This window comes from Typopeltis vanoorti, chromosome 8 (genome assembly GCF_054136105.1).
Source record: "Typopeltis vanoorti isolate ZY-2024b chromosome 8, IOZ_Tvanoo_1.0, whole genome shotgun sequence".
In the NCBI taxonomy this organism is placed as follows: domain Eukaryota; kingdom Metazoa; phylum Arthropoda; class Arachnida; order Uropygi; family Thelyphonidae; genus Typopeltis; species Typopeltis vanoorti.
This window is the reverse complement of record NC_143556.1, coordinates 122,336,120-122,363,744: the sequence shown is the minus strand read 5'-3', so window position 1 is coordinate 122,363,744 and position 27,625 is coordinate 122,336,120. Positions and strand designations below refer to the sequence as shown.

The 27,625-nt window shown below is 37.8% G+C and overlaps 1 protein-coding gene across 1 annotated transcript in view; it reads right to left on the bottom strand.

The window, feature by feature from the left end:
• Positions 1-27,625, bottom strand: part of Cubn (Cubilin) — a 2,223,842-nt gene that overhangs the window by 503,438 nt on the left and 1,692,779 nt on the right. The window contains exon 56 of the mRNA XM_090396294.1: positions 26,078-26,234. Coding sequence (XP_090252420.1) covers positions 26,078-26,234 — 157 coding nt within the window. The remainder of the gene's footprint in view (positions 1-26,077; positions 26,235-27,625) is intronic.

Genomic DNA, 27,625 nt, shown 5'->3' with positions numbered 1-27,625 from the left:
ACCACCTTTGCAATATGTACCCTGAATTTCAGATTTCTATCAATCATCACACCCAGATATCTGTCTCTCTCACTTACTCCAGTACAGTTTCTACAACAGAGTATGCAGCCTCCCATCAATGCGTCCCAAACTTCAAGACTGTACATTTAGCTTCATTAAACTGGTAACACCATTGATTTGCCCATCTATCCAGTTTACTCAAATCCTCTTGCAGAGCTGCCACATCAGCGCTATTACTAATAACCCTTCCTAGCGTCACAGCATCTGTAAATAACTGACTATCCCTGTGCAATTCACTGACAAGTGAATTGCAGGGGGATGTCATTGATATATAGGTTAAAAATATGGGTCCCAGTACCGATCAATATAGAACCACACTTGTAGTTTTCTGCCTCCTTGATATCGGCATAACATACACAATTTTCTGATAGACAATCCTGAATACCGTTGACTAAATTGACATCTAAACCCATGTAATGCAACTTAAATATCAGCATATCATGTGGCACCCTGTTAAATATCTTTGCAAAATTAAAAAAAAAATAGCAGAATATGTCTTTCCCTCATCAACCACTCTTGTCACGTTATTATAAAAGGCAATCATATTACTAAAGGAACATCCCTTAACAAGTCCATGTTGACTCTCACAGCTGACATTAACATCATCTGCCCAATGCTGTATATGGACCCTCACTAATTTCTCAAAGTTCTAACAACTACTGATGAAATGCAAACTGGTCTACAATTTGACACTTGAGGTCTGCTACTGCCCTGATGCAATGGCACTTGCTATGGGAGGCACCTTGGATGCCTCCCATAGCAAGACTTTCACTGAAAAAGCCAGGTCAACAAGGGGTTGTCAGTTTTTTAGAATATTTTGTCAAAATCTGCAGCAAAATTCTTCAATCCAGTCCCACAGCTTTATTGACATGCAGAATACTCAGTATTTGAAACAAACTCTGCTCTTATACCGACAGACCTCAAACCCGCCCTATCCCTATAATATTAAAACTTACATCTCCAGGAAATACTTCTATAAAATGTTCATTGAATAACTCCACTATGTACTCTGCATTAGTCACTCTATTCCCATTTTTATCCCACAATGTCATTCTGTCACAACCATTTCTTCTTCCTCCTAGCCACATAGCTAAAATATTCCCTAGGATTTTCTTTGGATCTTAGGGTCATATCTCTTCTCATATTCTAGTTTTGCCTTCCTACCATACTAGTCACTCTCCTGGGCTGAGTCTTATATTCTTCATGCATCTGCTCTCCACCCCTCTCCTTGTATCTCTTCCATAAGCTGGTTTTCACCTGCAATTCATGTTTAATATTGTTTCTCATCCATTTTACACCAAATTGTGTCCTCTTGTTCACTATGGAATACAGCTTACTATTGCTGCTAACAAATATTCCTTCACAATTTCCCAAGCACTATTGATATTCTGGCCTTCCAATTCTGCCCTCCATGGAACTGCCCCAAGTTGATATCTAAGACTATTATATTCGCCCACCTTATAATTCCACATGCGTCCCTTCTCTTTCATACTCCTTCATGTCTATTCATTTTCCAAGTCAAAACCACATGGTCACGCTCTCCAATGGTGAGTAGAGATACCGCCTCAGTTATAATCAGCTCTTCTGATGCTATGAAAAAATCCAAAACTCTTGAACTTTGTGTTACTTCTATTACATGTTGCCTATGACATTTGTTCCTCAAGAATTCTAGAAATTCCATTCCCTTATTACTACCTCCATTTTCCTCTTCCCAATTTATACTGCCATAGTTAAAATAACAATCATTCTTCTTGCACTTGCTAAACTCAACTGAATAAGCATCTCCCTCACTCACCCTTTGTGCTGCTTGGCTTGTAGCAACAACCCACTAAATGTCCTGTCTTACCCACCTCTACATCAAACCATATGCTTTCAAAATCATTAGTGTCACTGCCTTCCAAAGCTTCCACTCTGAAAGGACACTTGTTATCACTTATCATAAACAGTAATCCAACTACGTTTTTGCTTCCTATCCTTTCAAAAAGTGCTGTACCCTTCTACTTCTATTCCTGTTATTATGTCATCTTCCATCAATTGCATCTTAGAGATCCCAATAATCTTCAAACAGGCTGATGCTATGATCCCCACCAACTCATCTCCTTTATTTCGGCTACTCCTGACATTAGCATAAATCATTAAAATGTCACTGTTTCTATACCTATCCCTCCCGTGCAGACTCCACTGGACTCAGTATTACACAATGTATTCCCCTCTCTTCCAAGCACCTATTCCCACAAGAGGCCACCCCCTGTTACTATCCACCCTGGTAATTCTAGTATCCCTGCATTGAAACACCAACTTGTTCAGTGAACAGCAATCTCTACAGATGCCTACATCCTTCCTCTTTCTAATGCAAATAGTATCTTGCATACAGTTCCTTTCTGTCCTCAAATTCCCTCAAAGCATCCACATATTTCAAGCCTCTCTTCTGACACATTCTGGTTATCATGCTATTCATTATTAATGCTCTTCTACTCAGCTCTTCATTATCATACCTGGGCAACACACACTATCTTCCTTCCCTCTCTGAGTTTTCTTCATGCATCTCAGATCTCTCGCCACCTGATTTACACTGCCTGTCAAGTCAGTCTTGTCCACCATCACAATCAACTCATCCACCCTTTCACCCTACTTAATTGCCATAGCCACACTTTCTATCATTTCTCCTGGCAAACACTCCTCTGGCATCCTATCTTGTATGCTATGGATCATTAGGTCTCCATACATCACAGCTGTTACCACTCTGTTTTTTGATTGTTCACCTGCATCCATCACTCTTTGTCTTCCTCTCAGTGTTCCCCAACTTACCAGCTGTCTTGGCATCTCTCTATCCCTGGTTCCTCCAGCACGCCCTTGAATTCTTCATATTCCCTATCTCCTGTTTCTATTCTCTTCTCTTCTATCATTCCCATAACTCTCTCTCACTCCTACTCTGAATTGCCTTGCTTTCAATCACTTAATCTCATCTTTCACACTTTTCAACTTATTTCCAAGACATGCCACCTCCTCTTTCAGTTCATCCATCTTTCTCTCTCTGAAGTCACCCTATCTTGCTTGCCATTCATCCTCCCAATAAAGACCATCTCTGAAAACTTTACAATTATTCATACTTTCCAAACTCACCACTCTTATTTTTTCATTTATATTTCGCTTATTATTCTCATCCTCTATCACACTATTTGTCTCTGCTAGGTCAATATTCTCCAGGCTCTGACGCAACACTGCTGATGTCGATTATGGTAATCTCTCACTCACAAAGTTCTTCTCATTTACTACATTTTCTGCACATGTACCCCCCCCCATCTCTCGCCTGCCACACAGTCAACTGCCGGGATGCTTACATACCACAAAATCTTGTAGCATGCTACACAAAATGTAGTCCTTAAATGGGGGGTACTTGGTGACATGCCATTCATAATTTGAGCTGCAGCTGCCACCATCATTCAAATAGTGTCACATACTAGGAACTACTATAACTATATACTAAACGCTCTGCTATAAGTGTAACTATACTTAACTATATAATATATACTATACTAAATAACGAAAACGTATGTTTTTCTTCTTTTCTACTGCAGAACACGTCTGACTCTGACCTCACCCTCTTGGTAAGAATAAACCAAAAATAACACAATATACACAACAACTAAACTCCAAAAACTACTCCACTGAAGGACACTTGTATCACTGGAAAAATGTAGCACAATTTGTGACAAAAGCCACACAATATACTGATTAACCACGCTACCGGCCAGGACGTATATATACGTCCAAGTTACCATGGATGCGAAGTGCATATTAAAATTGTAATACCATTGATATTACATTGAAATATATGATGGATACGAAGTGTATGATACGAGGATATGTATTTGATCCATAATGGCCGGTAAGATGGTTAAAAACACTTTTTCTTTAGACATGACAATGACCACTGGAAGACTACAAGGTAATGAATTGGAGGTGTCAATAGTATTATAGAACCTTAATACAAACACTGCCATAACTAGATCGTATATATCAGGTTATGTGTTACAAGAATGGGCAAGGAAATAGCATCTCCTCTGATCAAGCTGTTTAATTTAAGCCTCAGTTCTGGTTGGTGCCAACAATGCAGAAAGAAAGCAAAACAGTTCCATGCATAAAGGAAACAAGACAGAAGTAGCAAAATTATAGGCCAACCAATATCCGAGCAGTGATGTTTAAGGTATTGAAGACGTTAGTAAATGACAGAATTCAAGTTTGGGTGGAGATGATGATGATGACACTTCATAGTGGCAACATAGTTTCTTAAAAGGTAGGGCTCGCTTTAGTAATTCACTTATTTTTTATAATAAAGTGATAACTGAGCTGGGTAAAGGAAATTACAACTCAGTGATACTGCTGGAATGTGCCAAGGGAATAGAATTCTACAATCCTGTGGAATCCAGCAAAGGCATTTGGCAGGATTCCATATGGAACTATCTTGCATGAATTAGATCAAATGGGATGGATATGAAGTGATGATTTGGATTAGAGGGTGGCTGATGGATATACATCAAAGAATAGTTATGGAAAAGCTGAGGACAGGAGAAAGCAGGGACTAATGGTATACTGCAGGGCACAGTACTTGATCCTCTGCTGTTTAATTTGTATGTGAGTGACATAGGAAATGATCTGAGAGTAAATGTTCAGTTCTTTGTTGATGGTAGAGTAATAATTAATAATGGGAAGAAGGTATCATAAGCACTATATGCTTATGATACCTTCACTATATGGATGAAAGTGAAATGCAGGAAACTGCTGAGATCAGGGATTATTTATTTTATTTTTTTGAGGGGATGACTGTGGACAGGAAGTTGAAGTTTAGAGAGCACATTGCAAAGATGAACAAAACAGTACATCCAATTACATGGCTGCTGAAAATAAACTAAAAAGCAGGAATAGGATTATTCCCCTTTATAAGGCTACACTGAACTACATAATAGAATCCAGATATAGCCTTATTCCATTAAATAAGGTTACATCATACAGTTTGGATTCGTTTTTCTATTCTGGATTACATGGGAGATGAAGAAATGGTAGAGAGAATTAAGAGTCAAGTAAGGAAGATTGTGGCAGGTTTGGAATGCTCACTATCAAAACAGCTTGAAGGTCTATTTACTTCATAAACTAGTAGACAGATGAAAAAGAGGAGAAATAATAGAAGCATGTAAGTTACTTAAAGGGGTTTTATAGGATTACACTAATGGCTTTTTTTTTTTTCAGTACATGGCAGGAAGGGAGAGAACAAAAGTACATTCCTGAAAATTATATGAGAGTATGTATGTATGGTTAGCAAGAATGTTAAGATTATGTTTTTTGCTTAGAGAATTGTGAATGCAGGGAACTGGTTGCCAGAATTGGCATGGCTTCATCAGTAAATGAGTTCAAAAAGAGTTATGATAGGTACTGTATGATTAATGGGTCTCCAGCAATGAGTCATTGCATTTCTTCTATGTATGAAGATTCGAATAAATGAACGGAGCAAAAATTAAAAGTATAAACAACAAGACAAAACAAAAGACAAACGATAAAAGAATAAGCAATTGTGTCATTTACTATGGCATTGTGGATAGAGATTACAAAACAGTTTCTCTACATTTTAGTCCAATATGAACCATATTTTGAGGAATGCTGTAAAAAATTGAAAGTTTGACTAATATAAATATTTAAACAAGAAATTAAAATGTCATCTAAACATAGAGCCAATCTGACATTTTCCTCAGTTAAAGAAAACAAATGGAAAATAGAATTTAGAATTCTATTTAGATTTAAGAATAAGAAACACAATTAAAAAGAAAATAGAATAAAGAAAATAATGAAAAATAGACAAAATAAAAGAGGATCTGAAAAGCAAATCACAACAAGTGACATCAACTGGACAGAATTGCTCAGACTCTCCAGGAACAGACAGAAGTGGAAAGAGTTCATTCGGCCTCATCATCATCCACATAGATGATGGACGAGAGAAGAAGAAGAAAGAAAGAAAACAAAAAATCATTTACCATTGAGGAAAAAAATGGAAGTGATTTGATGCCTCAAATCAGGTGGGCGTCATTCTGATGGATGTAAAGCATTAAAGTTAACGCTGTCTACAGTTTCAACACAGTAATAACCAATGAAGATAAGTTATTATTATTATTATTACGTGACACCTCCAAGGACTCATCGAGGGAAGGCACCTACTCTACAACTTTCCGTCTCCACCATTCAATTCACAGCACAGCAAACCACATCATCTACACCAATACCAGATACTGCCCATCGCCACCAGTAGTATTTTCACAGACAATCACAAACATCCATGTCAGCTGCGGGTTTTGAACCCACAGCCTTTTGGCTGGAGAACGGATACTCTAACCACTCAGCCAACCAGGTCAGTAATTAATTAAAGCATTCACATACAGGAATTGTCATACAAACATGTAAAGAACATCATATTTGTCTAAGCCTTTCCACAAGAATCATATTTGGAGAGAGAGAAGTAATGAAAAAAAATGAAAAAAATACTAATTCTGTGGATTGATGTGAATCAATACAACATTCCTCTCACTCAAGCAGTAATCATGGACAAGCAAAGTCCTTGTCTTCTAATGAAATAAACAAAGAAGCTAGTACAATGTTAAAATTTCCAGTGAGGTAGCTAGTGCTGATATTTATGCAGCAAATGAGTATTCAGCTGAATTCCAGAAATTAATTGATGAAAGTAGCTATACCCCTGACTTGGCTTTTAATGTGGATGAGACAGATCTGTACTGGAAAAAGATGCCTACCAGGACAACCAGTGAAGATAAATCAAGTCCTGGTTTTAAAGCTGCCAAAGGCCAACTTACCTTGCTGCTAAGTAGCAATGCACAAAAACCCTATGTTATGTAGGGCATTGGGAACTCTTTTGCCTGTTGTCTGGCATTCTAATAAAAAAAGAAACAACGGGTGACCAAGACAATCTTCATGAAATGGTACACTTTATACTTTGGTCCAGAGGGGAGAAATTTAGTGCTTGTTTTAGTCCTTCACAACGTACCAGAACATCCAACAAACCTTGAAGAATTCCATACTGATGGCTTGGATGTTAATAGCTTCATTGTGGATCCATAAGGTAGTGCCATGCTATCCAGATGAGACTCATGGCTGTTGTATCATCATACACTAATTAATTAATTAATTATCTTTAATATCCTTAAGAGCATATCCACAACAAGCAATGAAGAAGACTAGAAATTAACTGATGAAATTAGCTATGTATAAGTGGTGTATGACAGAAATTGTGGCCTCATGCAAATCCTAACTTTCCTTATTTTTACTCTGTTTCAGAAATGGCTGATGATGATGATGTGTTTAGAATGGACAAGAATGATGGCATTGGGAATGTTGACACTGATGATGATGATGTCAGTGAGCTGCTAGAAAGTCAATGAGAGGCACTTTTCGAATGAAGATTTTGAAGACAGCGAAGAAGATGAGGGAGTGGAGGAAATGGTACTACCCCAGGCCATCGCTGTAAAAACACTTCAAGAACCTTTAATCTCCCTACCGGCCAAGGTGGATGAAATATCCAGACTACCCTAGCATTTTTTAAGGATCAAAACGTCATTGGCATTCTACCTTTTATCATGTAATTGCCCTCCTCTGCCGTCAATCCTTTAATGGCGATTTTAGAGGCATTAATGGATTAACTGTGGTGTAGTGACCTTTGTGTCACTTGTCTTTATGCATACTGTGTTACTTGGGATTTCCTTTTCTGTCCTACAATATTTGATCCTTTTTTGCTGCACAATTTATTAAACGTGTGGACAGACTTATGTGTTCGTCGAACATGTTGTTTATTATTTTAACGGTATAATAGAACACAGAAACTAAGTAAATAATTAATTTATTAACTTGAATTAGCACAAGCAATTGCGCTGGAATTAGCACAAGCAAATACAACCATCAGCGCATTACGAGAATCATTGCATAATATTCTAAATACGGAACTTTGGCAGATCTTAGAGAACATCACCGACGCAACGGCAAAAAAAGAATTCGACAGAGTCAAAAACCGGCACCAAAAGAAGTTCGAAAATCTACAACAACGGAACACCATACAACGACCGCAATTACAACAAGACCTCGTCGTTGTGAATCTATCGTCACTCACCTTAAGCAAAGAAGCCACAACTGCTCTAAGTCGAGGGCACAACTTTGCCATAACTCCCAAGCAAGTTCCAAAAGCCGAAATAATGGCGTCCATCGAACGAGGAATTTACGACCTGCCTCCAACAATAGCTAACAACATACGTTTAGATGTGGCCAACATCCTAATCAAGTCCAAGCCTCCAAAAAGTAATATCCCACATAAGGAATTCATGGCTATAAAAGAGCTACACAACAACAGCCAGATTACCATAACAAAAGCAGACAAAGGAAATACAACCGTGGTGATGGACACAACTGAATATGAAAACAAAATGCACACACTATTACAAGATCAGTCAACATACAAAATTATAGATCGCAATCCCACCAACACACAAAAGAATAAGGCACGAAAATTATTAAAAAAAGTCACTTCCTGGCCCAAAGACACAGTTAACAAACTCAAACCCTTCCATGTTAGAACACCGAGGATCTATGGATCACCAAAAATTCACAAACCAGGCACACCCCTACGCCCAATTGTGGACAGTATAAATAGTCCCACATACAAACTGGCTAGACATTTAGCGAAGCTACTAGCCACTCTCACTAACAATTCTCCCTCCTTTATCAAAAATTCAGCACACCTAAAAAGCATCTTACAACACCTCACCCTAAAAAGCTCAGACTTAATAGTAAGCTTTGACATCACTTCACTATTCACAAATGTACCACTAATAGAAACCCTCAATCTACTGAAGTCACACTTCCCCCCTGATATATTTGAACTATTCAAATTCACAATACATGCAGGATATTTCACATGGAAAGGGAAAATATACAAACAAATTGATGGAACAGCCATGGGCTCCCCCCTTTCTCCCCCCCTAGCCAACTTTTACATAGAACACCTGGAAAAACAAGCAATCAATACAGCCACTCTCAAACCAACACTTTGGCTACGCTATGTTGATGATGTGCTTGCCATTTGGCCACATGGCCCTGAGACATTGAAAACATTCCTAGCACATTTAAATAGCCAACACCCAAAAATCCACTTTACTATGGAACCGGAAGCCAACAACTGTCTGCCCTTCCTGGATACACTCATTACACGTCTCCCAGATGGTTCCTTATCATTTTCAGTTTTCAGAAAACCCACACATACAGGCAGATACTTACACAAACAATCACACCATCATCCTTCTCAACAATATGGCATTTTAAAAACGCTAACCCATAGAGCGAGAGCAATCTGTTCAAATGACAAGGCTCTTACTGCTGAACTGACTCACTTACGCCACACCTTCTTGGCCAACGGCTACAATCCACAAAAAATAAACAAAATACTAAACACTCCTAAGAAACCCCTCCCACCATCCACCACAGAGAACTACAACAAAACAGTCACCATCCCTTACATTAAAGGCACATCCGAAAAGATCTCAAGAATTCTCATTAAACATAAACTACGCACTACATTCAGACCATGTAGCAAATTAGCCACCCTCATCCGCTCACCCAAGGACAGCATTCCTCCTTTATCACATCCAGGAGTCTACCAAGTACCCTGCTCATGCAGTCAAGCCTACTACGGTCAAACAGGAAGAACTGTGAATATCCGCATCAGCGAACATAAACGATACGTCCGGAAATATCATTATGGGAAGTCGGGCCTAGCAGACCATGCTCTGGATACCCCTGCACACAGGATCAACTGGAAAAACACAAAAGTACTACACAGAAACCATATAAATCAGAGAGATTGTTCTTAGAGGCGACAGAAGCCCTAAAACACACCCCAAATCTCAACAAATATGGCTGTATTAACTTGCCGAAGATCTGGGAGACAGTCATATTAAGGAAAAACTAGCACTTTTCTAGGACTCTAGCAATATATGATAGCGTTTTTTTTTTTTTTTCTTTTCTTTTTTTTTTTTTTTTTTTTTTTCAGATAGAGGGCACCAAAATCAGGACTCTAGTCTTTGTGTTGCTGCTACAATTTTGTTAATGTACACCATGTTGTTTTAGTCTCGCGTATTGTGACAAACAGTGTTTTTGTGCTCTGAAGATGCTGGTTATAATACCAGCGAAATATCAGCATCAAGTTAATAAATTAATTATTTACTTAGTTTCTGTGTTCTATTATACCGTTAAAATAATAAACAGCACAATTTATTTATTGTCTCTTCCCAAAAATAAAAATGAATTTCACATGTGCAATATAAATAATCAATCCTGAAATAACCACAGCCTTTTCAATGAATCTCTTAGGTAGTAGTAAATTTGCTGTCTTTTATTCTTCAAATCAGGGCAACAGAACAAGACAACTTTATGTTCTTTCACTTTACTGATAATAAATTTTTTTTTTTGTGTGAATTTTCAAATATTTGAAAATTCACTTGGGGAACATGTTCATGCATTTTAATGTAAAGAGTAGAAAAAGTTTAGTGACATTTTCTTCTAGTTTAATGCCACTATCTAAACTAGAAGAAAATGTTGCTATATCTGCTAATGTTAGAACTCTTACATAAATAATTTTTTTTGGAATGGTTCCTCTATAAGTTGAAATGTAACCAATTTACAGATTTTTTCCCTCTTGTATTCTCCTATGTTACGTGCAGTAATTTCTTCATTGTACTACAAGAAAAAGACCAGATAATAACAGAATAAAAATATGTAGTATTTTCTCTTTCATTGGTTGATTTGATAATATTCTTGTTCAGAGTTTTAAAAAAAGTGCATATCAAGAAAAACATGAATGAAAGAATGAGAGCAGGGAGTATGGAAAGTTTAAATAATCGTGAAGTTTTTGGAGATGGTATTAATCGGGAGGATGAATGGCGACAAGAGTGGCTAACCTGCAGAGAGATAGATGAGCTGAAATAGAAGGTGGAATGTCTGGAGAATGAGATGAGAAGAATGAAAGATAACATTAGGCAAATGCTAGGTAATGAGGTCAATCAGAGTAGGAGTGAGAGAGAGTTATGTAAAAGATAGAAGAGGAGAGAATACAAAAAAGTAGAAGAGAGGGAATGAGAGAGAGTTATGGGAAAGGTAGAAGAGGAGAGAATAAAAACAGTAGGAGAGTGGGAAAGAGAAGAATGAGAGGGAGTACCGGAACCAGGGATAGAGTGATTCTAGGATGGCAGGAAAGAAGGGAACACTGAGAAAAAGTGTTAGAGGAGAGAGAGTAAGGGATGCAGGTGAGCAATCAAGGAACAGAGTGGTAAGAGATATGATGTATGGAGACTCGATGATCCGTGGTGTGCAAGATAGAATGCCAGAGGAGTGTTTGCCTGAGGAATGATAAAAAGTGTGGCTATGGCAATTAAATGGGGTGAAAGGGTAGATGAGATGATGGTGGGCACGAATGACTCGAGAGGCAGTGTAAATCGGGTGGCAACATATCTGAGATTCATGTTTGAGGTTGTACAAAACAAAACGCTGAAAGGAAAGATAGTGCATGTGTTACCCAGGTATGATAATGAAGAGCTAAGCAGAAGAGCAGTAATAATGATTAGTATAAAAGCCAGAATGTGACAGAAGAGAGATTGGAATGCTTGGATGCTTGGAGAACATTAGATGACAGGGAAACTAGAATTCGCAGGATGGATGGTAGCAGGGGTAGCCTATTGTGGGAATGGATGCTTGGGGAAGGGGAATGACATCATTAATGATGAGTTGAGTGGAGTCTGCAGGTTATAATGATAAGTATAGAAACAGTGACATTTTAATGTCAGGAGTATAGGGAATAAAGAAGATGAATTGGTGGCACTGATAGCATAAGCCTGGTCAAAGATTATATATCTAAGATAAAATAAACACAAAAATGATTATCTACTAATAATGTGAAATTTTAATGCCACAGTAGGGAAAAATCTACTAGGTACAAATATAGGAACAAAGGATTTTTCTGCAAATAATAACTTAAAAATTACTAACACTTTTTTCAACCATAAAGATTGCCATAAATCCACTTGGGAAATGAGAAACATAAAAAGTATAATAGGCTATATAATAGCTAATAGGAAAATAGCTAATATGATACTAGACAGCTGGGTCTTTAGAAGTGCAGAAATAGAATCTGATCATTATCTTTTACAAGAAAATTTAAGCATACACCCAAGATGGTTTACAATTAACCATCATGGGGGGTATGCTTTTAAAATCAGTGATAAGAGAACTCTCCAGGAATCTTTCAGAGCTCCACTCTTGGATGATAAAAGTATCAAATAACTTTATTCACAAAGAATAAATGGAAAACTAGAGCAAAAAAAAAGAAAAGAAAGAAAATGCTGATATAGAGATAGAATGGAATATTTTAAAAATTATATTAAGAAATGCCTCAGAGCAAAGAGTAAATGGAAGTAAACATTGAAACAATGATTAAAGATAAGAAAGAAGCATATAAACAATGGATAAACACAAAATCACTAGAAGTAAAAAGTAATTATAAGTATAAAAGAGCAATAGCAAAAAATTGCATGTCAAAAAAAAAAAAAAATAGAGAAACAGGGAATAATTTCATAGCAAAAATTGGAAACAGATCTTACAGTGAAGAGACCAAATACATACAAAATTCTAAGGAATATGAATAAGGAGGGGAAAAGAAAAAGTGAAACTTGAAATAATCAAAGAGAGAACCTGGCAATATTTCTTCCAAAACTTATAGCGAGATAGCAATGAATCTAAAACTGACATAATGCTTACTAATAATTATACCGTGGAAGAAATAACATTACAAGAATTCCAATAAGCAATACAGAAAAGGCAAAGCAAATCGGGAGGAATAAATATATAACTTAGAAAATAGGCAGGCGTCCTACTAATCAAATGACTCTTAAAATTATTTAACAATATCTGGCAGCAAGCAAGAAATGACTTGAGAAGTAATGTAAATTGAGCAGTGAGAGATATGCAATTCTTGCTTGAGGTAGTACGAAAGAAGATGCAGAGAGGAAAGATAATGTGTGTGTTGCCTACGTATGATAGTGACGAGCTGAGCAGAAGAACAGTAATATTGAATAACATATTAACTAGAATGTGTCAGAAGAGAGGACTGGAATATGTGGATGCTTGGAGGGCATTTGAAGGCAGAGGAACTGTATGTGAGAAACTGCTTAAATTTGAATGAGGAAGGACGTATGCATCCGAAGAGATTGCTGTACTGAACGAATCAGTGTGCATAGAAATAGTGGCATTTTTATGCTTTATACTAATGCCAGGAGTATCCGAATAAAGGAGAGGAACTGGTAGCACCGATAGCATCAGCCTGGGCAAAGATTATTGGGATCACTGATATGTGGTTGACAGAAGAGGATATAATAACAGGAATAGAAGTAGCAGGGTACAGCTAAAGGGTCAAAGCTGTATAACTGAGAGGAGACCTCCACATAGCCTTTCAAGGAATGCGGAGAACCGACCAGGGCTTCTGACCTAATGTCCAATCCTCACCTTCTCGTGGTGCACCCTGTTGGGTATCTACTTGGATACCGAACGAACGAAGATGGGCTGGCAATTTGGGATTTAGCCGACCAAACAGTATTCTTATTGGTTAAACCAAAATAAAAAATGATGGTACAACATAACAAAATTTCATGCCAGCTGGGGTGTCACCCGGTTAAACAAGGCCCCCGTTGTTTTCACCAGGGAACCAGGGCGAACAGCGAAAAGTCAGCTACTGGAACAAATCTGAAAACAAACCCCAACTCAACATCACCAGAGTTAAAGATCGGTACTATCAATGTAAGAAGCCTGAATGGAAAAGAAATGGAGCTAGCTGAGGAATTAGATAAGTACCAGATCGACATAATAGGGGTGACTGAAACAAAAAAGACCAAAACTGGTGAGATCTTTCTGAGCAATAAATACAAAATGTTATATTCAGGCAATGACAATCAAGGAAAAGAAGGAGTAGCCATAGTATTCAACACAAAATACGAGGCTAATCTTCTTGAATGGCAGTCAGTCTCAAGTAGAGTAATGTGGGCAAATATAAGAATGGGGAACTGGACAATGAGACTTATTTGTGCCTATGGTCCCACAGAAGGTTCTACTAAGGGAGAAGTGGAGGAATTTTTTGAGGCTTTAGAAAAAGCCACTGACACAATGAAAAATGAAAAGTTGGTCCTTGTTGGGGATCTAAATAGCAGAGTAGGAAATTATTGTGAGACATACAAAAATATTTCGGGAAAATTTGGAGAAAAGAGCAAAGCTAATAATAATGGCAAATATCTGTTGGATTTCTGCTCAGGAGATGGACTGGTGATTACTAACACCATGTTCCAACATAAAAATGTGCACAAATTCACATGGAGAGAAGTGGCTAGGAATAAGAAAAGTTTCATTGACTATGTTATTGTTGATAGTGATGTTTTCTCCTTGGTGCAGGACACCAGAGTGTATAGAGGATTTGAAATTGGAAGTGATCACTATTTAGTCTTGAGCAGGATAAAATTGAATTTCATATCGAAAAGAATAACATGTAAGAAAGTTTTAAAGTGAATAAAAGTTGAGCAGCTCTCAGATGTGAACTGTAGACTAAAATACACAAAGATTATTGAAGAAAAAATGAAAGAGTTTGAGAACAGGAATCAAACCTTGGAGATTCAGTGGCAAACTCTGAAGAAAACATTGATTAATTCTGCCATAGAGGCATGTGGTGAGGATGTCTGTAAGGATAAAAAAATCAGAACTCCCTGGTGGACACAGGAAATTAAAGAGGCAGTGAAGGAAAAGAAGAAAGCATATCAAAAGTTCCTGTCAAATAAGTCAGCTTGTGCTCTTAGAGAATATAGAGACAAATGCAAGAATGCTAAACACTGTGTAAAACTAGCTAAACAAAAGTCATGGGAGGACTTTGGCAAGAATATAGAAAATAAATATCAAGAAGGTGGCAAAATATTCTGGAGGTTGTTGAAGAAGCTTAAAAATGGGAGATAGTGTGCTGTAAAAGGAGTTAGAGATGATAAAGGTGACATGAAAACGGGAGAAAAAGATATCCTTGAAGTATGGAGTAATTACTTTGAAAAACTGCTAAATGAAACAAGTAGTGATGACAGCACAGTGGTAAAAAACACTAACCAGGCTTGCAGTCAGGAATACATATCCATACTTGAAGTAGAAAAAGCCATCAAAGGCTTGAAATGTGGAAAGGCAGCAGGAGTAGATGATATTCGACCAGAAATGCTGAAGTATGGTGGTATAAGACTCTCACAGTGGCTGCACTGCATAGTTCAGAATGCCTGGACAGAGGGACGAATTCCCGATGATTGGAGTAGAGCTTTCATTCTACCCATATATAAAAAGGGAAATAAAACTGCATGTGAGCATTACAGAGGTATTTCCCTACTGAGTGTTCCTCGCAAGATCTATGCAAGTATACTTGAGAAACGGTTGAGAAGAATTGTGGAAGAAAAGCTTGGTGAAGAACAAGCTGGATTCAGGCCAAACAGAGGCTGTCAGGATCAGATCTTCACTTTACGACAAATAGTCGAGACAGCATGGGAATATAACAAAGATCTGTATTTAAGTTTTGTCGATTTGGAAAAGGCATATGACAAGGTACCAAGAGAGAAGCTATTCAATATGATACAGTTATATGGTGTCAATGGGGCATTATATCAAGGCAATACTTAGTCTTTATTTGAGTTGTAAGTCAGCAGTTAGAATTGAAGGAAGTACAGGAAGATGGTTTAATGTTAAATCTGGTGTGAGATAAGGATATATATATTATCCCCTCTGTTATTCATTATCTATATGGATCACATTATGAAGGAAAGTGGTATTAAACATTATATGAAACTTGGAGATGTTAATGTAAGCTCTTTGCTTTATGCGGATGATGTTATACTTCTAAATAAATCCGCTACAAGTCTGCAAGATTCTCTGACTAAATTGAATAGCTGTTGTAATAGATATGGTATGAAGGTCAGCAATAAAAAGACAAAGACAATGAAAATAGGCAGAATCATTGAAAATGTCAAATGCGTTGTGAATGGAGAACCTGTGGAACAAGTAAAACATTTCAGCTATTTAGGCACGATTTTTACTGAAGATGGTAAATTAAATATAGAAATAGACAACAGAATCAGCAAAGCTGGTATGGTGGGAAGTCAATTGAATAAATTCATATGGAATAAGAAAGAAATTAGTTGGAACACTAAATTAGCTGTATACAAGACAGTGTTCAAACCAGTTTTAACTTATGGATCTGAGAGCTGGGTCAGAAGTAAAACACTTGATCAAAGACTAGAGACCACAGATATGAGAGTCCTGAGAAAGATTATAGGCGTGAACAGATGTCTTCAATGGCAATATCATATTAAAAACGAGGATATTAGGAAAGAACTTGACATTGTCAGCATCCAGGAATGCATTAGCAGAGCTAATTTCAGGTGGTATGGTCACTTAAACAGAATGGGTGAGGAAAGATTAGCAAAAGAAGTGTTCTCTGCCAGGTTGGCAGCAAAACGACCCAGAGGAAGACCAAGATATAGGTGGATTGATACGGTATAAAGTGCCTTAGACGATAGAAATATAAGGTCTGATAATGTTGGAGTCTTGACAAGTAACAGACTGATTTGGAGGAAAATTGTAGATAGGAAATTAATAACGATGTAATTTTTTTTTCATGTAGTACTATCATATCCTGTACACCCCTTGAGGGTACATAGCAGGAATTTGATGATGATGATGATGATGGGTACAGCATTTTTCGGTAGTGTAGGAAGGGAAAACGTGATGGTGGAGTATTGCTTATGATAAGTGCCGACTTAGGTCCTCTAAAAGTAGAAGCTTTGGAAATCAGTGACATTAATAATTTTGAAAGTATTTGGTGTGAGGTAGAGATAGGCAAGACTGGATATTTAGTGGGGTGTGGCTACAAACTAAAGAGCACAGAGGGTGGGGACTAGGAGATGTTTAGACAGTAGAACTTAGCAAGTGCAAGAAGAATTTAACTACAGCAGTATAAATTGAGGATAGGAAGATGCACTTAGCAATAAGGGAATGAAATTTCTAGAATTCTTGATTGACAAATGTCTTAGGCAACAAGTAATAGAGGGAACAAAAGGTTCAAGAGTTTTGGATTTGGTCATAGCATCAGAAGAGTTGATAATAACTGAGATGACATCTCTCCCACCAGTTGAAGACAGTGACTGACCATGTGGTTTTGACTTGGAAGATGAATAGACATGCAGGTGTATCAAAGATACGGGAACGTACGTAGAATTCTAAAGCAGCTGATTATAATAGTCTTAGACATCAACTTGGGGAAGTTTTATGGAGGGAGGAATTGGAAGGCCAAAATATCATTAGACCTTGGGAAATTGTAAAGGAATATTTGTTAGCAGCAATAGTAGTCTGTATTCCACAAGTGAAGAAGAGGACACAATTTGGTGTAAATTGGATGACAAACAATATTAAACAGGGACTGCATGTGAAAAAGAAGCTATGGAAGAGATATAAGGAGACAGGTGAAGAGCAGATAATTGTAGAATATAAGACATAGGCCAGGAGAGTGACCAGTATGGTAAGGAAGGCAAAACTGGAATATGAGAAGAGATTGGCCATAAGATCCATAGAAAATCCTAGGGAATTTTTTAGCTATATGGCAGTAGGAAGAGAAATGATTGTGGAAGAATGGCATTATGGGATAAAAATGGGAATTGAGTGACTGATGTAGATGACTAGTGGAATGGTTCCATGAACATTTTATTGGTGAATTTCATACTGGAAGAGTAAATTTTAATACTAGAGGGATAGGGCAGTTTTGAAGTTTAGAGGTGCAGGAGGAGAGCGTGTTCCAAATACTGAGTACTCTGGATGTCAGTAAATCTGTGGGACTGGATGGTATTTCACCATGAGTTTAGAGAGAATGTGCTATTTAACTGACAGCTCCTTTGACCTGGCTTTTCAATGAAAGTCTGGCTATGGGAAAGGTGCCCAGCAAATTGAAGGAAGTTAAGTTATTGCCATTGCACAAGGGCGGTAGCAGACTAGAAGTGTCTAATTATATGCCAGTTTGGGTGTGATCAGTAGTTGTTAAGATCTTGGAAAAATTAGTTAAGAACCATATACAACATTGGGCAGATGAGGGTAATGTTATCTATGAGAGTCAACATGCATTTGTGAGGGGCACTCTTGTTTTAGCAATATGCTAGCCGTTTATAATAAAGTTACAAGAGCAGTAAATGAAGGAAAGGCATATACTACCATTTTCTTGGATTTAGCGAAGGCATTTGACAGGGTTCCACATGATAAGCTGATATTTAAGTTGCGGCACATGAGTTTGGATGTCAGGTTGGTCAACTGGATTCAGGATTGGCTGTCCGATAGGTATCAGAGAGTTGTGTATGGTGGGGCAGTTTTAAGTGGAGGTCCTGCAGTGCTCAGTACTGGCACCTATATTGTTTAACCTTTATTATCAATGACATTGTCAGTGGATTGCAGGGGGATATTCAATTGTTTGCGGATGATGTGAAGTTGGGAAGAGTTATTAGTAATAGTGCAGATGTTGTTGTCCTGCAAGAGGATTTGAATAAGCTAGACAGATGGGCAAATGAATCGGAGTATCAGTTTGATGCAGTAAAATGTAAGGTCTTGAGGTCTGGGACACATCGATGGGATATTGCATACTCCATTATAGGAGCTATACTGGAGGAAGTTGGGGAAGACAAGAGATTTGAGGTTGATGATTGATAGAATCCTGAAATTGAGAGGACATATTGCAAAGTTGGTGAAGGTAAAACTGAGGATTGCTAAATAATGAGAAGGACGTTGACCTGCAGAGATAAAACAGTTATCATTCCTTTGTATAAGACCCTGATCAGATCACATTTAGACTATTGTTCTCAGGTTTGGTCCCCCAGGATTTGAAGGGAATAAATCAACTGTGGAAAGGGTACAAAGGCAGACAACAAAGACAGTTTCAGGACTGTACAATGTCAGTTATGAAAATCAGCTGAGGGCATTTGGACTGCAGAGTTTGGCAGATAGAAGAAGGAGAGGTGATTACAGGGTTGACACTGGGAAGTTCTTTTGCTTGGTTGAACAGCAGGAAGGAGTGATGACAAGGGGCCATCCCTGGAAGTTAGGAAAGGAAACTGTGAACAAAAGGGTGACGAGTGCTTTCTTTGCATGGAGGGTGGTTGAACCGTGGAATGCATTTCTTGATAGAGTGGCGAGAGCGAGAATGGTTAATGAGTTTAAGGAGTGGTATGACAGACTTTGTGTTTCTTAGGAGTGACCTCCCACGATGTCTTTTGACTCCTTAGAGGACTAAATTTTAATAATAATAAAGAAAAAATCCGAGAAAGTTCGAAAAGGTGATATGTGCAACTGTGAAAACTAGAGGAATACAGCTTCTAAATACTGGTTATAAGTTATACGAACGAATATTAACTTAAAAATTTAAATGATATGTCTAAGATAAACTTTTCAAAAAACAAAATGGTTTCAAAAAGAACGATCATGCATTGACCCAGCTTTTACATTAAAAATCTTAATGGAAAGACATTACGAATACCACACATAATAAATTTAGTTAAATCCTTTATCCAAATGTAAGCAAAGTTTGCACCTAAAGAATCTTCATTATTGAGGCAACTCATGGTAAAGGTGGGCCAAGCTCTCATCACTCCTTGTCTTAGTAATGCATAATGCAAAGCACATCTCCTTGCAGACATGTATAATGCTATGCATTAAGGGAAGAGCCACTACCCAGACTGGTTTCGACTTTATTGAGGTCTCGTCAGTGGGCATCAGAACCAAAGGTGGTGATATTAAGTTGGAAGCAATGAAGAAGTCAAAGCAATGGAGAAGTCATATTTACCTATATGAGTTGCCAAAAGGTGTTTCAACTTATTATTAAATTACTCTGGATTTAAAGAAAGATGCTGGAAGTTTTTTCCCACTGACGTGTAAGCAAACAAAGTTCGCACCTTAAGTATCTTCAGGACTGAAGATATAAATTATAAATTTATATAAATTAGATTATGTGAAATTAGAAGATATAAATTAAATTATGTGAAATATAATTTAACTTGTCTCGGTATAGATATATGTATACTCCAGATGATGACATTAATATGAAGGTTGCGAAATGTCGAGAAATTAAAATAATTATTTATAACAATAATTATTTATAAATTTAGCCGGCCTTGTTGGCCAAGTGGATAGCGTATCCGCTCTCCAGCCAAAAAAGTTTTCGGGTTTGAAACCTGCTGTGGGCATGGATGTTTCTAATTGTCTGTGGAATTACCAGTGGTGGTCGGTGGTAGATTATTATTATTATTATTATTGTTGTTCAGGGCAACTCCAAGGAGCAGACAGACTCATCGAGTGAGGCGCTAACATCATGTCAAGAACAACTATTCGACATTGACACAGTATCTATCATACCTTGGCTTGAACTCATTCACGGTCGTAGCACCCACAACAAACTCTGGAAGCTTATTCCACTCATTCACCACTCTCCATGTAAAAAACCTAGCTCTAACACCCTTGCCAACCACGCTCTTGCCCAACTTCCATTCATGTCCCCTAGTCCTCCCACCACCAGTCATATTTTCAAAAATATCTTCTGGATCAATCTTGTAGAAACCCTTCAGTAATTTCAATGTCTCAATCATATTACCCCTCCTTTGCCTATCGTCCAATCTCTGCAACCCACAAATCTTCAACCTATTCAGATAAGGTTCATTCCACAGACCTTCTATCATCTTGGTCACTCGTCTCTGGATCCTCTCCACTTACTCCCCATCACGAAGAAACCCTGGTGCCCATAACTGGGCACAGAAGTCCAAATGGGGTCTTATCAAGGCTCGATACAGAGGAACAACAACTTGTTTGACTCTGTATATTAAAGTATTTTTCAAAAGCCAAGTGATTTGATGAGCAGATTTAGTCACTTTTGCAATGTGCTCCCTAAACTTCAATTCCCTATCCTCCAAAACTCCCAAATCCCTAGCCTCATCAATCTCCTGGAGTACCACTGGTTCCACCAATGTGATATACTGCTGCTATTCTTTTCACCCCAAAGTGCATAACCTTACACTTTGCCACATTAAATTGACATCCATTTTTTCTAGCCCAGTCCTCCAAACTATCCAAATCATCCTGTAACATTTTGACACCCTGTGCATTCACAATTGCTCTACTCAACTCTGCATCATCAGCAAACAAGTGAATACGTCCTCTCAAATCCTTTCCTATATCATTGAAGATCAAATTCAAAAGTAGTGGTCCAAGAACAGAGCCCTGCGGCACACCACTAGTCACAAGCCGTCATTTAGACTCCACTCCTGCGTAAACCACTCTCTGGTATCTCTACTTCAACCACCCTCCTATACATCTCACTAACCCTATATCTATCCCCGTCTGCTCCAGTTTACTGATTAGGGTTCCAAGTGGTATCCTGTCAAAGGCCTTGGCAAGGTCCAGTAGTATCACTGTAAACCTATTACCCCTATCCAGTTCAGCTGTCACTGTGTTATAGAACGTGAGCAAGTTACTGAGGCATGATCTACCCTTTACAAAACCATGTTGTCACCCCATAAAATATCCCATTTTCATCTATCCAATCCTGTATTCTTTTCTTCACTAATTTCTCTAAGATCTTGACAATGATTCCTGATATGCTAATCGGTTGGTAATTTACAACAGCAGTCTTGGAACCACCTTTATGCAGTGGAACTATTTTCCCCTCTTTTCACCCCTTAGGACTAACCCAGACCCAAGATTCAAATTAAACAAAATGGTCAAGGGTACTGACAAATATTTAGCTGCTTCTCATATGACACGAGCCGGTATACCATCCAATCCCACGGATGTATTGACATTGAGGTTATGCAATAGACTACTCACCACCACTTCATTCACCACAATTCCCGTATAATCTACTGGTTTATTGGTTTCTGCAATGTCACCACCTGGATGATATATACTTGCAAAGTGCTCACTCAGTAACTCAACTATATCAACTGATTCAGTTACCTCCCTACCATCGGCATTCTTTAAAATCATTCTGCCATGTACATTTTTCCTTTTACTTGCTACATATCTAAAAAATTGTTTAGGATTCTCTTTAGACTGCATGGCCAATGTTCTTTCGTAATCCTTTTTTGCTTTTCTTACCACACTCGTTACCCTTCTGTCCTGCGCTTTATACCGTTCATGTGCCTGCCAGTCACCTTTCTCCTTAAATTACCTCCACCGTTGTTTCTTTTTTTTTTTTTGCAGCTCAAGCTTAATAGTGTTATTCATCCATTTAGCCCCTACTTGATTTATTATTCGGACTCTAGGTATACAGTCAGCCATTGCTTCATGCAAACAATTCTTAACTGCCTCCCATGCACTATCAACTTCTAGTCCTTGCAGTTGTACATGCCATGGCACTGAACCAATCAACTTCTAAGCTTGTCATACTTTCCAGCCCGATAATTCCACATGTACCCTGTATTAATTGAAAATTCCACATCTTTAGCCATCTCCCAAGTCAAGACCCAATGATCACTCTCACCAATTGGTGGCAATGTGGTCATATTTGTTACAGCCAAATCCTCAGATGTAATTACTAGGTCAAGCACTCTCTGAATCCTAGTATTTTCCATTACATGCTGTGGCAGATAGTTATCCCTTAATAACCGCATAAAATCCAATTCCTTCCTCCCGTGTGTCCTCTCCTCACTCCAATCAATGCGACCATTGTTGAAATCTCCCATAATAATTATCCTCCTTCCAATCATTTCTTCTATTTGCTTGTGCATACTGTCACCACCATATTTTCAATCACCTGGTCTATAGCAGCACCCAATTGTATATTTAGTTCTGCTAACCACAATCTCACACCAAACGGCCTCAAATGTGCTCTTTTCTCTATCCTGCAATTCAACTTCTATTCTCCTTGGCTGTAGCTCATCAGCTATCATCAACAATACTCCTCCCCTCATTTTATTCTCCCGGTCATTCCTGAACACACTGTACCTATCACATTCAATCCCACTAGCTATATCATCTACAGTCAGCCGTGATTCACTAATACCAATAACCTGTGGTCTGGAAGTGCCAACCATGGCCAAAAACTCGTCCTTCTAGTTCCTAATACTCCTAGTAGTAGTGTACATGAATTTAAGACCCCCGTTAGCCCCAACCCTACCTTGATGCCTTATATTAACTATCCCACTCTGATTTGTTGTTCTTATTCGCTCGGGCATATTATATTCATTCATACATTCAACTGCCTCCCTAAGGACTGTATATCTACCCTTCCCCTTAATAAATCTAGTTTCCCTGAATTTGCACGTCCACTACATTCAGCAACACTTTCTCAAGTCTCCTTACACCGTAACCATTCAAATGCAAGCCATCCATCTTATATAGGTCCTTTCGCCCATCAAACTCACTCCACAAATTCCACACCACACGTCATACATAACCCACGCATAAAGTCATTCACAATTATGGTCCTCCTGTTAAACATTTCTCTGTCATACCGTGGCAAAAGACTAATCATTCTAACTCTCTCACTCTTTTCTTTTGCTACCTCAAACAATTTATTCAGGTCTTCTATCATTTCTATTTTATCTCCTTTCAAATCATTCGTACCTGCTACAACAATCATTTCTTTCACCCTTTCCTTTTGCTCTCTAATAGACTCAGTTATATCCTTTATGGTCGCATCAGTTTGGTACGATTTTGTCAAATCCTCTGCTAACACACCTCGTTCTAACGAGTCTTCATACAGCACTCTATCCTTTATTTTGTTCATGTTCACACTCATACGCCTATTTTTCCTGTCATCCTTTTTATTATTGGCTGGTTCATTCAGTTGACTTTTGCTCATACGCTCTAGCTGCTGTTTTGCCCTTTATATCGCAACATTCAACAATGTAATCTCAATCATTGCATCTATCTCATCTTTTTTATTCTCTGTAAACCATTAATACTATCATTCACACTTTCTACATTCACACTCTCACAATTCTCTGGTACAACCTTGCCATTTCTTGTCATATCCCTATTTTCTTCATTCTGAAGTTTGGCAAAAATATCACACTGACGATCCGAAATACACTTCAATTCCTCATTCTTCCTACATTTTCTACACGCATTCACTCCTTTATTATCAACTAACCACACTCTGACTGCACTCCGCAAAGTGTACATTTCACAGATAGTACACTGAATCATCTCCTTTACATTACCTTTCTTGAAAGAAGATGGCGAACCATCATTACTGGTCGCCATTTTCCTTCGTACTGGAGCCATACTAGTAACATATTTTATCAAATTATAAACTCTTGGAGAGCTCCCTCTAGCGGCAACTTCCCGACATAGATTATGTTATAAAACACTTTAGTACAATAACTACACTAATAAAACTACCATAATATAGTAAAATTGCACAATTAAATCTAACAAAATATTAATAAATCAACAAAAATCACAAATCTTTCAGGAGCTCTCTGACAGTACGTCCTTTCACCAGCTAGCCTCGACACCAGTAAGATGGCAGATGGCATTGGTGTAGTTGCGGTCAGTTGGTGATTGTATGGTGGAGACAGAGTTGTAGAGCAGGTGCTCTCCCTCGATTAGTCCTTGGACTCCCTGTAGATGTCAAATAATAATAATAATAATAATAATAATAATAACACGGTTGGGGAGTCCATAGTTTGTGTAAAATGAAAATTGAAAAATTAAAAAAAAAAAGAGATTATAAGGTTTTGGCAAGATCTTCTCTACTATATGGAAGTGAATTATGGACCATAAAAATTGCAGAAAAAAAAAAGAATAGAAACTGGAGAAAGGAAATTTCTGCAAAAGACAGCAGGCTATACTCTCTGGGACAGAAGAAGCACAGAAATACATAAAGAACTGAAAATAGACCCATTATTCCGCAAAGTATATGAATACCTAAGAAAGTGGATTGAACATATCAAAAGAATGGACAGTTCAAGACTACCCAATAAAATACTCTGATACCACGAGTTGGAGGATATAGAAGTCAGGGATGACCAAGGAAAAGATGGAAAGAAATCGGAACAGGCCACTGGGCCTAAATCCCTGAAAGGATGATGATGATGATGATGAACTATTTCTTGTGCATTCAATACATAAATACCATCCACTTTCCCTAAAATTATTCTTCCATGGTTCTTCTTCTTCTTCTTAAACTTTCACAAACCCTTAAGGTTCTTTGCTGTGAACTTCACAACCATCTTGAGGATAAGGTGGTTGGCCCTATGCTCCCGGTGTGTCCTATGCAGAAGTGTGTATATGGGGCCAACTGGCTCATCTACACATCTACCCATACACACATCTACATATACAATCCCCAGAACAGAGGGACGAAAAACCCAAGTTTCTCTGTGAAAAAACATCGTACCTCAGTATGAGAGAGTAGAAAACTTCAGACAAAAGGGATTTGTCTACTGTGACTGATCTAAGGAGGCTCATTCTTCCATGGTAATTCTTCCTTTTATTTTCTACAAAGTAATAAAATTCTCACAAATTAGCCTGTTTGGTGAACAACTTCATTTCATGATATGATTTCACCTTCCTCACCATGGTATGACTATCTTGGCTTGCTTTTATAGTGTTTCTGTACCTTGTTATCACAATTTTTGATATCAGGTCCACAACATATTCCTTTTAAGTAGCACTTGCTTTAAAGGGTTATTCATACATTTCACTCCCATTTAAAATTATCTGAATAATGTTTCAGCATATATCCTTTCTTAGTCAAAGAAAGTACATGTTATATGTTATTTAATGTTGTGTGTTATTTACAGTTACTTATATATGTGCTTAGCAATACACTACACTAAACTAGACTTTAAGAATATCTATAATTACAAAAGCAATCTTATCTTACTTCTTGAGTAATATAATTTAAATCCATCTCCTTGTATTTCCGAATTTGAATGAAATGTTATTTGAAGCTGACTAGAATTGCTAATGATGTGGTCAGGAATGTTTCGCCCACACAGTCTTTTGATTGCTTTCCACTCATCGTGAATGTAGTCTTCCACCTGTCATAAGTAAGAAACAGTAATCTGTAGTAAAGCATTGAACATATACAATGTTTTTAAATACTTTTTACACTAATATATTAAAGACTGAAGCAAATTACCCCATAAACTAATCTCATAAAAAAAGTCACATCTCAACCAGCCACAACATACAAACCATACCAGAACCTCTTCACTAAAAACTCACTTTCACATCCACTTTACTAACATCCGTGGCATTAATATAAATCTCATCTACCATCACTTGCAGTTTTCCAAACCAGTCATCATATTTTGACAGAAACTGAGATTGTAACAACATCTACTACTGTCCACCTCCAGTGCACAAACCACACACTTCACAATTCTTTTTGCCACAAGGGTGGCACCCGTGCCTTTGCAAAATCTGACATAGCCTGCCACAGAATGGCTAATTTAGAATCCCCTGCTTTTGACCTTCTCTGGCTCAAGGTTTCTTGCCCCATTTAGTAACTTTCATTTGTTGCATTTACCAGTCTCCAAACACTAATAACCACTGAGATATAATCACATTCCTTTCCATGAAACCTGACCACCTGCAATTCAGCTGTCATCTTTTTGGGCGACCTCAATGTCAACAATTCCAATGCCTTCCCAAATCCAACACCACCGACCAGAAGTCTTTGGAATAAGTAATGACCTAACACAAATTGTACCTCTACTCACTTGGATCTTTGATAACCCTATTCACTTTCCAAACACTCTGGATCTCTTTTTGACCAGTTCTCCTTCTAGATACACTATACAGGTAATCTCTCCTCTCATTAACTCAGATCACACTCTTGCACAAGTCTCCTCTCACAGAACACCACTCCTGGCCTGGCATCCTCTGGCACTAGAAAGCAGCCAATGGGGATGGCCTCTGGACTTTCTACTCCTTTCCTCAGTTTGACTATTGCTTCCACTCACCTGACCCTAGCACCTACTACGAACAAGTCACAGAAATTATTCTCTCTACAATGAAGGCTTTCATTCCCGATTCAAGTCACAATCCACATCCATTGTTCAAGTTTTGGTTAAACAAAAAATGTGTCAAAGTAGTCAAATAAAAAAACAATTCAGCTTACCAAACTTATGTCATACATGAATAACTCCAGTTTCACACTCTGTGTCTACCCTAGTTAACAACATATGCAAATCAATCAGATAATATTTAGTCTTGAGCAGGATAAAATTAAATTTCATATTGAAAAGAATAACATGTAAGAAAGTTTTAAAGCGAACAAAAGTCAAGAAGGCGACAAAATATTCTGAAGGTTGTTGAAGAAGCTTAGGAATGGAGAAAAGAGTGCTGTAAAAGGAGTTACAGATGATAAAAGTGACATGAAAACGGAGAAAAAGATATCCTTCAAGTATGGAGTAATTACTTCGAA